At 37.0% G+C, this 15,313-nt stretch overlaps 1 protein-coding gene across 1 annotated transcript in view; it reads right to left on the bottom strand.

Moving 5' to 3' along the window:
* ARHGAP8 (Rho GTPase activating protein 8) overlaps positions 1-11,110 on the bottom strand; it is a 54,991-nt gene extending 43,881 nt beyond the window's left edge. The window contains 3 exon segments of the mRNA XM_010002958.1: positions 188-275; positions 8,013-8,150; positions 11,074-11,110. Of these exon segments, the coding sequence (XP_010001260.1) occupies positions 188-275; positions 8,013-8,150; positions 11,074-11,110 (263 nt within the window).
* Positions 11,111-15,313: the final 4,203 nt, after the last annotated feature.

Raw genomic sequence — 15,313 nt, 5'->3', positions numbered from 1 at the left:
AACTCGAGGAGCTTCATCCACATCTTACTCACTTAACATTAACAAAGGTAGGTGTTACATATTTTTTTCATTTCAATCTTTGCCTTCTGCAACTCCTGCCTGAAAGCTTGTTCACCTGGACACAAACTTACAGGAGTTCACACATAAAATGCAAAGCACTCCACGCAGGAGATTGAGAGAAACTTACTCCAGCAATCTGGTGTGATTGAGCTGATGGGAGGGGGGCATACGACAGCAACTGAAGGTAATCACCTTCCTTCCAGAATTGTCATCACCTAGTGAACAAAACAGTTAGTAAGGACAACGTTAATTTATGCAATGTGACCTCAGTGATCCAAAGGAATGGCTTGTACATTCCGGTATTTGGGGCTACATCTGTCTCCCATCATTACTCAAAACAGCTCTGTCAAATCGCACGTTGCCCACAGAAAGCAATTTGGCCACCGCTGCAGTAAAATGAAGTAGCTGCTGGGAAAATGACACAGCTAAGCTGAGAAGGTCAGATTCAAAGGTGGTGAGTGGTGCTCAGCTCCTGACAGGGAACACTTAAATCCCTGTAGCATTCAGTCATGGAAGGAAACAGGCATGCTTTCCCCAGTAGTCTTGGAAGTGACCTGTTCTCAAACTCTTCACGGTCTGTTCTGAAATTTGTCAGAATATCGCTCTGTCTCCGAGCACCCTGGGCATCTACTTTGTCACATACCTAAGCCCGAATTTTTTAACCAACATAAGCTTTCTTATTCTTTTCCAGAAGCACTGCTACGTTCAAACCACATTTAAAACACAACAAGCAAGGCATAAAAGTATGCTTTTCATGACCTGAGGATCTCTCAGTGTCCATCCCTTAGCTCCTCTCACAAAGCATATATCGCTGCATTCAAGTTCATTTACTTTTTTTACTCATGACAGCTTCACCCACACTGTCTGCATAAACAAGATTTGTGTCCATGCCACACTCACCCCAAGTTCCACTATCTGGAAAGCCAGGGGCAGAGGTTAACCCATGCTCATACTGAAGGTTACTTGGCTCTGAAGACTGTGAGGTGTTAAGATTTTAACACTTATCTCCATGAAAGATACCAGTTCCTTTTAAATCAATACAGAAACATTCCAGAAAATGTTAAGACTGAATTGATACTTGAGGCAATCTTGGTCTAATTTCCATGTTCAAGCTAACTGATATTTAATACCTGCTTCTATTGCCACTAAAACATCAAAGTTTGGCTTTGATATCTGTAGGAGTACAGTATAGTTAAGAATTGGGGGGTTTTTTTAGATATTATTTTAAATTCTGTTCTTCCCCTTTTAACCCTAATTAAGCAGCTGTAATGAATAAACAAACAAAAAAAATAGAAGTAAAATGGGGGAATTTAAATCAGTAACAGAAGCAGTTCATGAATAAAAACAATCCTATGAGCATTGCTATGAAAACTCAGTAGAACAGCTTCAGACAATTTCTTAACTCATGCTGATTTGTAATAACTGATGTTGGTTCAAATTACATGATCTTGCAAAAAGAACACTTCCCAGTTTTGCAAACACACATTTTCCATGAAAGCCCACCAGTGACAGTAATAGCTTTCCTTCATTCAACACATTACTGACATTACTAAATGACATTAGTGATTAGAGTAAAAGAAAGCAGCTGTTCTTTCTTCATAGGCATCAATACTGTTTTGAGCAACAGAAAATTTTAACATAACACACAAAGTGCTGATCAAACCAGACACAAACTTCCCTTGCACTCCAGCAGAAGGAAGGGTGATGACTGAGCATCCTGGGTAATTCCCATCCCATTTGCTAGAGCATTTGCTTCCCAGACCGACATAGAATCCCATGACCTTGAAGATAGAATTTTTACCCAAAAAATGGTGAAGTGCAGTTTGAAGAATAATGTGGGCAGTGGCAGTAATTTGCACATTTGCACATTCAAAGGAGAGCGTAGTTTCAAGTACGCAGATTTTAAATCAGAACAGAGTGTATTTTAATCCCACAAAACCTTGATTCCCCTACTGCTTGGACTTAACCAAATTAGAACTGAAAGGTGTCTCATTTCCTACAAGGAATAAAACAAAAAGAAGTGCAATACCAGCTTTGCAAGACTGACCGCCTTGACTGCTCGGGCATTCCCACTCCCCTAGCCACCCACCGATGCCTTTTCACAAATCACTGGCTCAGATTCTGCCCTCATGCTCAGCAAAGGTCTGGTAGATTTCTCTTGCCCACACACAAGAGGCCATCTGCCATCGTGCAGATGCATTCCCAGGCAGGCTCAGGATTACCAGCTGTGCTGGCCATGGAGCCACTCCTGAAAGCACAGCACAGTGACACCAGCCTCCTCCGCACTCAGTGAGTAAAGGGGTGTGTAAAGCACACTGTTCACAGTGACATTTATGCACATTAAAGTACATGCTATCTACTGGGCTTTTATTTGTCTGGGTTTCACTGAAATAGACATGAATCATACATACTTCGAATATCAAACTTTGCAGTACAAAAAAACCCAACAATGTTACAGTGAGACATGGGGTAGGGAAAGTGGGAAAGGGAATTGTTCTACTTTTTAATTAAGAATTTAGATGGCACAGCACTTCCTAACTGCTTCTTGCAAATGAAATGTTTTTTTTCTAATGGCACAGCTCATTCCAATTTGAAAATGAGATATTTAGAATGCTGTAATTTTAGTATGACTTTTTAAGAGCTTTTGTTCTGATGACATGAAACGTTACTACTTTATATGTGAAAAGTGAAATATCATTTTTCTCCACTGAAGCTGGTCATTATCACATTACAGTAAAACAGGATCCTAAAGTGCACACAAGTTTTGTCATTTGTTTCAATGGGAGTAGAAGCAGGGTCAAAATCCAGGAAACTTTCACAGCAGTGAAAACACTTGCTCAGGTATTTTCTTCACAGAATGTAAGCTAAAGAAAATTACCCTAAGCCTCAATTACACTACATTACATGGCAAGACAAGCTGTACTTCCAAGTCTCCTCCTATCCTCTTCAACCCAGGGAAATACAGGATTGCAAAAAAAAGCCATAATGAAATTGTTTTGCTTAGACTGAGTAATGGACAGTAAATACACCCACATCTAATCCACTATGGGTCTCTGCCCATCCATAAAGGCAAACTTCTTAGGCAGTTAGGAAGTACACAGCCAAGATAACACAGCTGAGTCTCAGTGTTAGCAGGAGAGATTTGCATCCTCTTTGTCCTGGCACTGATCACCTTGGCCTGATCATACGAAAACACATCACAATGGATATTAGACAGCTTAAAAATGAAGTATTAAAACATCCATTTTAATGTGTATCCTGTGAGACAGAGACAGGATCCACCAAGGAAACAGAGAAAATGTCACTGAGTCTAAATTTCAAGTCAACTCATTTTGATTTTGCAAAGTTCCATTTTTGCATTCATTCCTCCAGATTCCACTCACGTCCACCCATGAAAGGACTGCACCTGTACTGCACCTGGCTAATTCTGAAAAGTGCTAAAATCACAGTTTAAATAATGTACAAGCTCAGGTGTCTTTCTAAAAAGGAATGACTACAAATGAATGTTCAGGAGGATTCCTACATTGGGAACCTTGTTTATTCTCCTCGGAAAGAGAACATTTCCCACCAAAGATTCCTCCACAAACAATTTTTCTTTTAAATTTTGTCTAAGAAAAATACTTTGCCATAGCATTTTTATTTTTTTCCTGATCATTCAAAAACAAAGGGACACCCTGCTGCAATTTGCACACCTGATGCAATTCATTATTTACATTTCACCTGTGGTCCTCTTACAGTGTGTAAACTAAGTTGAAATAAAGGTGAGCTAAAGCCCCTGAAGCAAACCTCTCTAATGTCAGTACGGTTCTATCTGGCTGACTCTCTGGACTAGAACAATGTTCTAGACTTAAAAGGGGCACTGAAAATCAGAACTGCTTTCAGTGATGCAGAAGTAAGGATTTTGATAATTAACAGAAAGTATAAGAGAAAATTTAAGGAAACTGAAGAAACAGCATAATAGACAAACAGAAAGGGAATATAATTTTAATTTACTTGGTAAAGGGGAAACAGTGCTAGGCTTTTCATTTTACTAAGGTATACCTGGGTGTAGAATGATTAAAGTATGTTGGCAGGATGCTCAGACCTAACAATGAGTTCACAGTCATGCTTGATTAGCCACTTTGAGCCATCACTGATTTTAGCAAGCCTGCTGCTCTACTAAATGATGTTTAAAGCAGATCCATTTTATTTTCTCAGATTCAACAAGAAAACATGTCCATATATTTTGATATAATTATCCCAGTTTTGTCATTAAAAAAGACACCACAACTTACAGGCTGATGGCCAAAGCAACAGATGTGGTAAATAAGGATTAACTTCATTTGACATTTTGAGAAGAAGATAGTTGTAGAATGAAGCAAGAGGAAAACTAGAGCAGAAATTGGAAAATCCAAGTCCAATTCCTGCCTAGAGGATTTGAACTAATGTTTCTATCCCTCTGACAAGTTTCCTCTCCACTAGAACAGAAAGTATTTCTTATTTATATCAACCTTTATTTTGGAGTTCCTCTCATACCAATTGAGAAAAAAACATGGGAACATCCAAATGCTTTGTTATGTGCAATGCTCACATAAAAATTCATTCTTGTGCTGCAAACAGGTTATGAACCAGGGCCTGCAGCTTCCTTCTTGAAAAATGCCCAAGTCCTAGGTCTCTCCACATGATTTCTTGTTTTCGCCAAAAGGGTACTCATGAAATAATCAGATATATGGATTTTAGGAATATCCTTTGGAAATAAAAAAAATTAAACCACTAAATTTGCTATGGAAAAAAAATTAAAATCTTTAAACACAGTTCTTTCCTTCAAAACAGAAATAAAAAGAACCAGCACTGCAGCACTGTTCCATTTACATATGCTTAGTCAGCTGTACCTTGGTATTTGTGACATAAATCAGCCTGTAATGAATAAAAAATTATTAAATCTTACATCTTTTTAAAATGTCCTCTATTATTTAATTAATTGTATTTTCACACTGAATGAATACAACTCAAAAAATCTCCTTTGCATATAGTCAAAGCTATTGTTATGGAAAGCAGGTGTAAGTAATTTTAATTTGTGAGATGCAAGAAGGAATTTTAGATTTTTTTAAAAGTAATTGTTGGAAACTAGATCACTGTAAGAGATGGACAAATTACTGCAAATATTTTCATCTAAATTCTTTCCTCTTCTTCAGTCACTTCAAACAATACATCTCATTGTCTTTCAATCATAGAACTAAAACTGAAGAAACAGCTTTCAGAATTGCTTTAAAACAGCCATTCCAAACACTGAAATTATACTTTGTCTCATTCAAAGAAATTAAAACCATTACAAACTAGGTAAAAATAATTTTAAAATTATTTGTTTCAAAAAGGGTTGGCCATTTGCAAGATCTGAGAAGGAGATCTGAAGAGCTCATCCTTGCCTCACTTGAATCTAAATCCAGAAAACATTCAAACCTGACTCCACACCAGTTAACACTAGGGATAGGGAAGTCTCATTTGTGGAGGTGAAGTGTGTCTCGGGAAGGTATTTCACCTTCCCCTGTTCTGCATTCATATGCACCTCTCTGGTTTTCCTCTTACACCCACCACCAGAGCTGCTTTAGAAGGCTCCTGGCTTGTGTTTTGTATTTAAATTGTCCACTACACTTGTAAAACCCCATCATATATTTCTGACTAAAATGGTAGTTCAAGTCATTATTTTCTAAGTTTTAAAATGGCCAGAGGACTTCCTTGCCTACAAAAGACTGCAGTGTTAAGGATAAAACCATCAGAGATAATCCAACATTTCAGCCAAGAATCATCCTGTGAGTACTTCCATTTGCTCTGGTGAATTTAAACCAGGACTATACCTAATGTCTGGACTTCATTCCAAACAAACACTGACACAGAGCAAGTTCCAAGATGAAACTATGGAAACTACAGGAAGGTCTTTTTAAAAACCACTGTAGCCTTCACGCTACTGTACTAAAAGCACATTCCCATTCTCTAACACAGGAATAAGAAATATACATAAGATGAAGCCAGGCAGGACTGTTAGGGAAGTGGAAGTCTGGTTATCATTCTGTCCCCACCACATAGTCTCTGCTTCCCCATCAGTAAAAGCAATTTTTAAAAGGAGTCATTCCAGAATATTTCACCTTCTCATTCAAAGATCTTCCCCTTTTTTGAGTTCCCCCACTATTTTAACTCTTTTGAGTCAAATGACAGAATGCTTCTGAGTCTATGAAAGTTACCGTTTTTGTTTGGCATGGGAGTAAGTAAACTTCTGTTTATTTATTTTTAAAATCAGCAGAGAACATCTTACTAAGTTCTCTTTGGCTGACCCATAAGATTGCCAACTTGTCCCCTTTTGCCCTAGTATGAAAGGATGGAGAAAAGGAGCCTAAGCACTGACTCAGGGGTTTCAGCTCATCACCTGGCAGCTCTCTCCACAGCTGCAAAAAAGACAATGGCTCCTTCAAGGGAAAAAAAAAACACAAGGAACCTTCAGAATTAACACCAACTAAAACAGACAAATGTCAAATGCTTATGAATTCCAGGGCAGTCTTGAGTGAATAAAGAATGAGGAGCAACAATAAACATTTACTAAACAGTTGTGCATGATTAAAGTTGAAACAGTAAATACATGGCCCATCACAATTGATGTTGAGTATACCAGCAGGAGAAAAAAATATCTTGAAGATCTCTTTTAAAATATTATCATGTAGCACTGCCTAATACAGCAGATGGGAGAGGTTAACATGTCTATTTCACACTTTGTCAGTTTGACTTCAATGGTTTCACTAATAACTTTTCTATCTTGGTATTTCCCTTATCCTAAAACCGGTGCTTGAGTGAGAAACATCCTAGTGGGTTTGAATCACAAGAATGTCAATCTGTTATTACCCTCTTTATAGATTTGAGTCTTATGTTGGGGGGTTAGTTTTGAAGAAGGTAAAAGGTAATTATTATCCTGTGTACTACAAGATTCAAGAGGAGAAGTCACTATGGGTAAATTTCTCCTCCCACTATAGTCAGAAGTCAAACTACCATGGATTTCACTGCTCTAGTCTAGGGCATTAGGGGACTGGTTTTGCTGAAGTTCATATTCACCTGGATAACACCCTGTTCATAGCTTAAATTCAGGAAGGTACATACAATCTGAGTTCATAACTTTCCTGAAAAATCATAATCTAGGCTCACTGAAGTATGAAGTACAAAAAGAATGCACAACACAACACAATCTCAGGCTTCATTAGGATGAGCAGTGTTAAGTAGTACTATTTGTTTCTTATAGTATACAGTTCTTTAGTTCAGGATTGTGATTATTAATGCTATTTTAACAAGCATCCTGATGCCAAAAATAAGCCAAAAGAAAAAAAAATATGCTATGCATACTTTAACGAGGTGCTTTTATAAAATAAATAAGCATGCCTGTCTTATACATTGCCAGAATGTTTTAAAAATAAATAACTGTAAACACTACATGTTCCAACATTCAAACATGCTATGTACCCATAGCTTTTCTCCATGTCACAACAGAAAGTCAGGTGATGAATGCAGTTAACATTCACATTAACAGTTGACTTGCTGCCTTTTATTATTTTTTATACAGTAACCCATAACTCCTCATGCCCTTCTCAAGGCAGAGTAGAAAAATTATTACATATGGCTACACAACACTTCAGGTTATTCAGAAAACAATACAGCTTATCAGGACTAAAGTACAGATCTGTTACAGCCACAGTTAGGCCTCAGATCATAATATATTGCTATAGTTGCATTTTAAAGCAAAATCAAGCTCAAAAGTTTGGCTCATAATTCATCCATAGAAAAGCACTGGGTTCACATATTATTATTCAGCTGCTTTTCAGGATGAAGGCTGAAAGCATCAGCATGATTCCTGTGCACCACCTTGAGGAGTACAGTAAGAAAAATGTGGTAAGTGGTCTAGTAAGTGTGAATATGCAGTATTTTTATAAACATACCTGCTAACTGAATGATGCCGTGTCTTGCAACATCATAGTAAGGGTGATTGATATTTAACTCAGGATCCTCAAGTGGAGGAGAGACAAGTGTTTCTTCCTGTTCTGACTGTGTATCTTCTGCTTCATCTTTCTGCAGTTCTAAAGGAGCAAACAAGAATGCTTAAGTGCTAGCAAACAAACAAAAACTTTTGCTTCTAATATATTATCGAAGGGTTGAATTTTAGCTCAGTTGAACAAAGACACAGGCCTTTATTGCCATTTGTTGCAGTTTCAGATCTGTCTATTTTTCTTTATCCTTTGTCATGTGTGGAAAAACAACCCTTTAATACCTCAAAGCTTCCTTTACATTCTCCTTAGTATCTGCTATGATTCTTACAAAAATCTTGACAATGACTGGACAGCTGGCAAGCTGTGACCTTGCTATTCATAACTTCTGGTGTTGTCTCATCATTTCCTACATTCCCACAATCTGCTTGTTGTATCCATCTACAACTTCTTGCCTTTTACTTCAAGGTTGTCCAAATGGAGAAGCCAAAGTTCCAGTATGCTAACATGTTCACTGACAGCTACTCCATATGAACACCCCCTTGTGAACGTTCTCTGAGAGCACACTCATCACTTTGCATAAAGGTAGCAAAGTGCAAACAAGGCTCCATCTCACCTCTCTTAAAATCCAGTTTCCTTGAAATCCTGTAATGTTCTCATCTTGCAATAGGCAAGACAGCTAAATGTCCACCCAATATATTCTCCAACTAGAGGCCAAGCAAAGGTGTAAAAGTCTGCTCAAAAGCTCAGTAAAACCAATGGGCATCCTTCCCCCAACTTCAGTTGATTCTGGACTAGATCCTAGAATTAAAATCTACTCTGCACTGAAAGGGGCAGACTTTAATCAACCTTATTCCAGGAATTTTGGTTTTGTTTTGAGAGGTATTTACCCATGTTTTTTCCAAAGTGTTTTAAGTTTCAAAAAGAGCTATTCCCAAGTCCACATCCAAATGAATATAGATTCTGGGCTAATGACTGTCACTAATGTTTCCACACTATTTAAATGAATGTTTTCTAGAAATAGACAGGAATAACATTAAATTGACCCACTAACGCGAGTGTCTTGGTGATTTAAGAGAAGAAAAGGCACACATTCAGAGAAAAATTAATGTTCTGATAAGGGGCACCACCACCCATACATCACCCCTCTCTTTTTATCATGCAAGTTTTAATAAGGTAGAATTAACAGTTTTATCTATAACATTATTAGGGCTACTTTAAAAAGTACTTCAAGATTATTTTGCCTTCTAATCAATCTGCATATTTCATATGCCTTGACCACTACACAAGACACACTAAGGCAGAGAGAATATATTAAGTATTGATTCCAGCCAGATTTATGTTCCTGTAGCTAGTAAGTGTAAGAGAAAGTTTCTTACTAAATACCTCAGAATGCTTCCCACTCACAGCTTCTCAGTATCTTTCTATCCTATAAACAGCCACAAGAAAGCTTTATTGTCTCATTTTTATTTTTAACGTAATTTGTACCAAAAATGCATTTTGCAAGGATGAAAAATGTCACTGATGGCTGGGCTTCTCAAAGGCAAAGAGGAGACAGGAACACTTACACTACAGTTACATTTCTTTATGTCTGAATTCACATTAAAGCCTCCTCAGAAAAATACATCAGCAGTCCTATAGGGGAAAAAAATATCTGCCTATAGAAATGCACCATTAGAGTCTTCTTTCTACATTCAAAAAAGTTTAAATTCTTATTATTATCTCAAACGTGTACTTTTCTACTGCTTAAAAGTATATCATTAAAAAAGCTACATTAACCTTAACTGGTAAGGCATTCCTTCGCTTGAAATATTATTTTTTTTTTTGTCCCAAGAGCTGGGAAGAACACAAGCATAATGCAGTATATGAATTTCACTGTTCCCTTTTTCCTTATTAAAATGTTTAGGTCATGTTAAAAGTCAGAACAAGGAAAACACTATTTTGTTCATTAGGGTTTTTTTTCATGTCTGAGCACTGTAACCACCTAAAGTAGGAAGAAGTTGCAAGAGGGAGAGAAAAAAAATAAAAAATGCTGGTCTGTGAGGATATAAAGCAGTCACATCTACTGAAAAAGCTAGTTAAAAATTTACAAAGAATTATCTTCCTAGGGTTTATTATTTTTCTTTTCCTATCAGTTGTTTTTAATGAGTGAACAAGAGGACTTGAGCTCAAGAGGTATTTTGTAATAAACACTATTAAAAAAGAAAATTCCTTGCTCCAAACAGAGGGAGATCTCAGCTCCAATTTTTTCTTCTGATGATAGAGGAGTTTGCTGCCCTGCCCCACGAGTTATCACAGAGGATCATCTGTTACCATACACACTGTTATCCCAGTTCAACCCAGGCTAGGAGACAACAGGAGGAGCCTGAACCAGAGCTTGTCAAAGCTGAAGGTAAAACTGCATTCAGTGGATTTTGAATCAGACCCTAGGGTAAAACGACCAGCCCCCAGCTGCTGAAATCATGGCAGAGAAATCAGAGACAAGGTGAAGGACAGGGAGACAGAGGTGGTGGGGGAGGGGGAAAAAGCAAGCTCTGGAAGACTCTTGCTCTGGGGTTCAGCCTGGAATGCTCAAAAACTCAAGGAAAAGAAAAAAATTAACACTGATCTTTCAAAATAATGAGGCTTCTAATGCCATGGTTGTATTACTCAGCTCGACTAACATCTTTGGAGATAACATGCAATACAGCAATTTCTATGCTCATTCAATACTTGTCTGTTTGGAGAAATGAGTCCCATTTGTGCCACAATATGTGATGATGGTGATATTCCAATAGCCTCGAATTGCACTAGGAACATCTACCAATAATTCATAAAAGCTGCATGTATTAAACTAACCTTCAACCCTTAATGGCTTTAATAGGGTACACATCAGTACAGTGGCTGTAACTCATATTGGATTGCTCTAAGAAGTATTACAAAATGTTGGTGAAGTCTCTCACTTACTGAAGGTATTCTGTTCAATCACTTGTAACTCTACACATATGTCACTGGAAGTATAATAAAAAATATTTACCTATTTCAGCTAACTTCTCGTAGTCGATCTCAGACATGTTTCCCCTTAGGAACAGGTCTATGCAGATCTTGTTAAGTGATTGCAGGATGAAATGGTCCTTGCATCAACCCTGGAAAAATATACAAAAATAGCTGTCATCACAATGTGGCATGTTTTACATGCTAGACAGGCATAAAAAGAAAACAACCACCATCACCCCAAAATTCTACTGCCCAATTATTGTTGAGGAATGAGCTCATCTGCATATAGGCACCATTTTCTTAAAGCATAGAGTATTAGAGAAGTATTTGAAAACACTAGACCAAAACCGAAAGGCTGTGTACAATAACAAGACTTTCACCAAATTGATGTGGTTTTACCAGGGGAGGAGGGTGTCTTTTAAAAAATATTTACATACTTACACACTTTTAATGATAAACACCAGAACTGCAGATTCATTCACTTCTGGAAACAACATACACCTTCTTAACTTTGCCTAAATTTTAGTTTTCTGATGAAGACGAGATATACTCCACACACTCACACCAAAATCACTTACTCTCTAGCAGCTTTAAATTTTATTAGAGGAAACATTTTATACCGCACATTTCACATGAAAGAGCTTCATGAAAATTGCAAGTGGGCATTAACATATAAAAAACTGAAAAAACAGCACTTCCTGTGCGTAATCACTGCTTTTTGTCAAGCACTCTGAGGAGTGCTTTGTAAACAGAATACTAAGTAACATACCCAAAGTGAGCATCAGGAGCAAAGAATACAATTTAGAAGATCTGTTCCCCCAGGCAGCTGCTCCAAGCAGCAATAAGAGTGCTTCCCTTAAATTAAAAACTAAGGCTGGGGTCTGGAGGTGAGAAAGAAATTGAGATTCTCATACTCTGCTTTTAATTTAAAATCCCTGTTTTATATCAGACTGGTTTCATTCAAGCATGTTAAATAAAAAACCAGGCACATTTATGGCTTGGTTGTTGAGAAAAGGCATATATAAGCATTTTCTTTCCCTCTGCCAAGAGGTTAGATATTGTATTGCTATTTCAAAGCACTGAAACTGGGAAATTATTTTGGACTAAAACCAAACAAGGACACTCAGTCTTCCTCTTGCTGCTGCCCACCCTGTGCATCCCAAAGCTCACGTAGGCTAAGAAGTTTTATTCCAGACCCACATATTTAAGCTAGATATCACCCTTTTTTTTAATTACTATTTTTAACCAGACAAGGGATATATAAGTAGTTTTCTAGAAATAAAATGCACACCAACAAAACTAATAAACTTCTGCTCAATTATGTTTACCTATTTTGCTGAGAAACGATTAGTCATTAGAGTGACCACAGCTACTAAATGTGTAGTCAGGCTCTCACCAGCTAATGCAAGGTCTATACGTTGGGTTTCAGTTTATACAGGCAAAACAAATTTGCATTCCAGTGTATGACTACAGCTCCCATCATAATATTTAAAAGAACTTCTGATGGCTAATGAAGGTTTTCCATGTATTTTCAAAATCTTTCACAAATCTGATGCTTACAGTAATGGTCATAGCAATAGTAATGATCACCAATGCATTTCCTAACTTGCTGCACTGCAGACAAAACATGAACATGGTTTCACCACTTTGAAGATTTTCAAACACCAACTATTTTATAACAATCTTATTTGTTTCTTGTTGAGAATAATTATCTCAATTTACAGGAAGCTCTCAATTTAAAAACACATACGCAGGGAAAAGTTCCATTAAGTTCAGAGGAGAAAATTATGCAATTTCTCACCAAGCAACAATTTTCTTTGAAAAATGGAAGCAATTCCAGGCCAGATATATTTCAGTTCATGATAATTTTACCACATGGTGTTCAAAAGCATAACTCCATTACTGTTTTAAAATTCTGATTAAAAAAATACTTAGTGATTGAGATTCCAACCAGTAACTTATATGTTTATTATTATTATGAGTGATATTTAGACATTTCTAAAATTAACAATTAGCAATTAGTGCCATAATGTTGTTGTTGTTTTTTTTTAGCAACTAATTTGTGACAGGTATTGTAGATGATTTAGTAATTTATGCAATTTGCTTTTAAGTACTGGTATATTATCTGATCAAGTGTACCTGTATTGGTCAGGAATAAATTGTACCTAAGTATCTACTTCGAATAAACAGCATTTTAAAATGTTTTTGAAGCAAAGAGTAGTTGCAAAACCTTATCTACCTTATCTGAAAAATTTCCTTCCAACTTTTTTCCTAAACAAAATGAATACATCTTGTAGGAATGTAATGATACTGAGAAGTTTTCAAGGGGCTTTAAGCTACAGCTCACACTTCAGACCTCTGAACTCCACCAAGTATTTCAAGCAGGGCTTTCTGCACTTTGCTGAAGCTGAAACTTGACCACAATAAGCTCTTTGTGACTCACTTTTACATTTTTCCATTTAGTTGTCATAGATTACTACCTGGATTCAGCCAAACTTTCAGAACAAAGAAAACCAATATTCAAGAAATCTGATCTTCACAGACTTCATCCCAGTCAAATATTTCCCAAAGCTCTTAAAAGCAAATGAGGCACTATATTCCTTGTAAAGTACCTACTCACACCAGGCTTTTCCATCCTACAGAATTTTAACAGTAAATCACAAAATCCTAACTTACAAAAACTAGGCTATATCTGACACTAGAATGCTTTTCAGATGATGTGAGTAATGAAAGCATCAATGAATTGATTGAATAGAGAAAAAAAGAAGCTATCTCCTTGAGTCCCCTGTCGCAAACTGACAACATCACTAATAGCAGGGGCCATTCTCCACGCCCCTGCTTCAAGAAAGAAAAATTATATATATATGTATGTATAGGAATAAATAATAATAATAAAAATATACACAATCCTGCTGCAGAGCACTGAATGAAAAAACTTTCAGAACAAAGAAAACCAATATTCAAGAAATCTGATCTTCACAGACTTCATCCCAGCCAAATATTTCCCAAAGCTCTTAAAAGCAAATGAGGCACTATATTCCTTGTAAAGTACCTACTCACACCAGGCTTTTCCATCCTACAGAATTTTAACAGTAAATCACAAAATCCTAACTTACAAAAACTAGGCTATATCTGACACTAGAATGCTTTTCAGATGATGTGAGTAATGAAAGCATCAATGAATTGATTGAATAGAGAAAAAAAGAAGCTATCTCCTTGAGTCCCCTGTCGCAAACTGACAACATCACTAATAGCAGGGGCCGTTCTCCACGCCCCTGCTTCAAGAAAGAAAAATTATATATATATATGTATGTATAGGAATAAATACTAATAATAATAATAAAAATATACACAATCCTGCTGCAGAGCACTGAATGAAAACCAATTTCTTCTCCCTACTAATTGCTAATGCTATAATTAGATGTAGTGGCTCGATCTAAAGAGAATAGATTTAAATATCTCCCAAAACCTGCTGAAAAACATCTGACTTTTGAACAGCAAAGTTACTGTACAAGTGAGAGCAACTATGCTAGCGTTAAAACATTTGCAAATGTTAAATGCACCAAGTTACTAGGAAGCTAGAAATAATTCAGATGGAATCAAAGAATGGAAATGGGGAAGAAACCATCTGCCTGGTTTTCAGCTTAGTGTTCCCTTGGGGCAGCAATTAGAAAGTTTCCAGTTACAAGACAAATTTACTGTAGCACCCTCAGAAATTGATTTCCCGTTGACCGCAGCATTCTCTGTTCCTAGGAGATAACATAATCTCCTTAATAGTGTTCTGTGCCACGTCTCACCGTTTGTAGTAAACTGACAGATTTAGTGCCTTCCCCCACCTCACCCCCCAAAAAGGCAGTAAAAAGAAGCCCTGAAAAGAGCCAAACTATAAAGCCTTTCATTAAGAAGAGAAATTTGGAAGTACTTTACAAAACATCACATCCTATATCCCTCCACAGGCAAGGTTATTACTTACTGACATCCCTAAAAGAGCATTACTTTATTGAAAATGAAGGCGGTCACAGCCGCAGAACTGCTGGATAATGAACTCGCATCCACGGATAGTCCAAACAAAGGCAAAGGATTCTTCCCAACATTCGTCAAGGCGTAGATGTCTTGTTCTTTTTGTTCATCCAGCTGTCTGATATGTTCTTCGTCAAATTTAAATAGTGTGGTTTCTCTTACGTGGTGGTTTTTTGGTTTTGTTTTTTTATTGGTTTGTTGTTTTTTTTCTCCAGTGTTCTTGCCTTCCTCTGATATTATTTGTTACTTTTAAAAAGTGT

Source organism: Chaetura pelagica, unplaced genomic scaffold, assembly GCF_000747805.2.
Source record: "Chaetura pelagica isolate M959 unplaced genomic scaffold, ChaPel_1.0 scaffold117, whole genome shotgun sequence".
In the NCBI taxonomy this organism is placed as follows: Eukaryota; Metazoa; Chordata; class Aves; order Apodiformes; family Apodidae; genus Chaetura; species Chaetura pelagica.
Note: the sequence above shows the minus strand (reverse complement) of the source record. Positions and strands in the feature narration are given on the sequence as shown.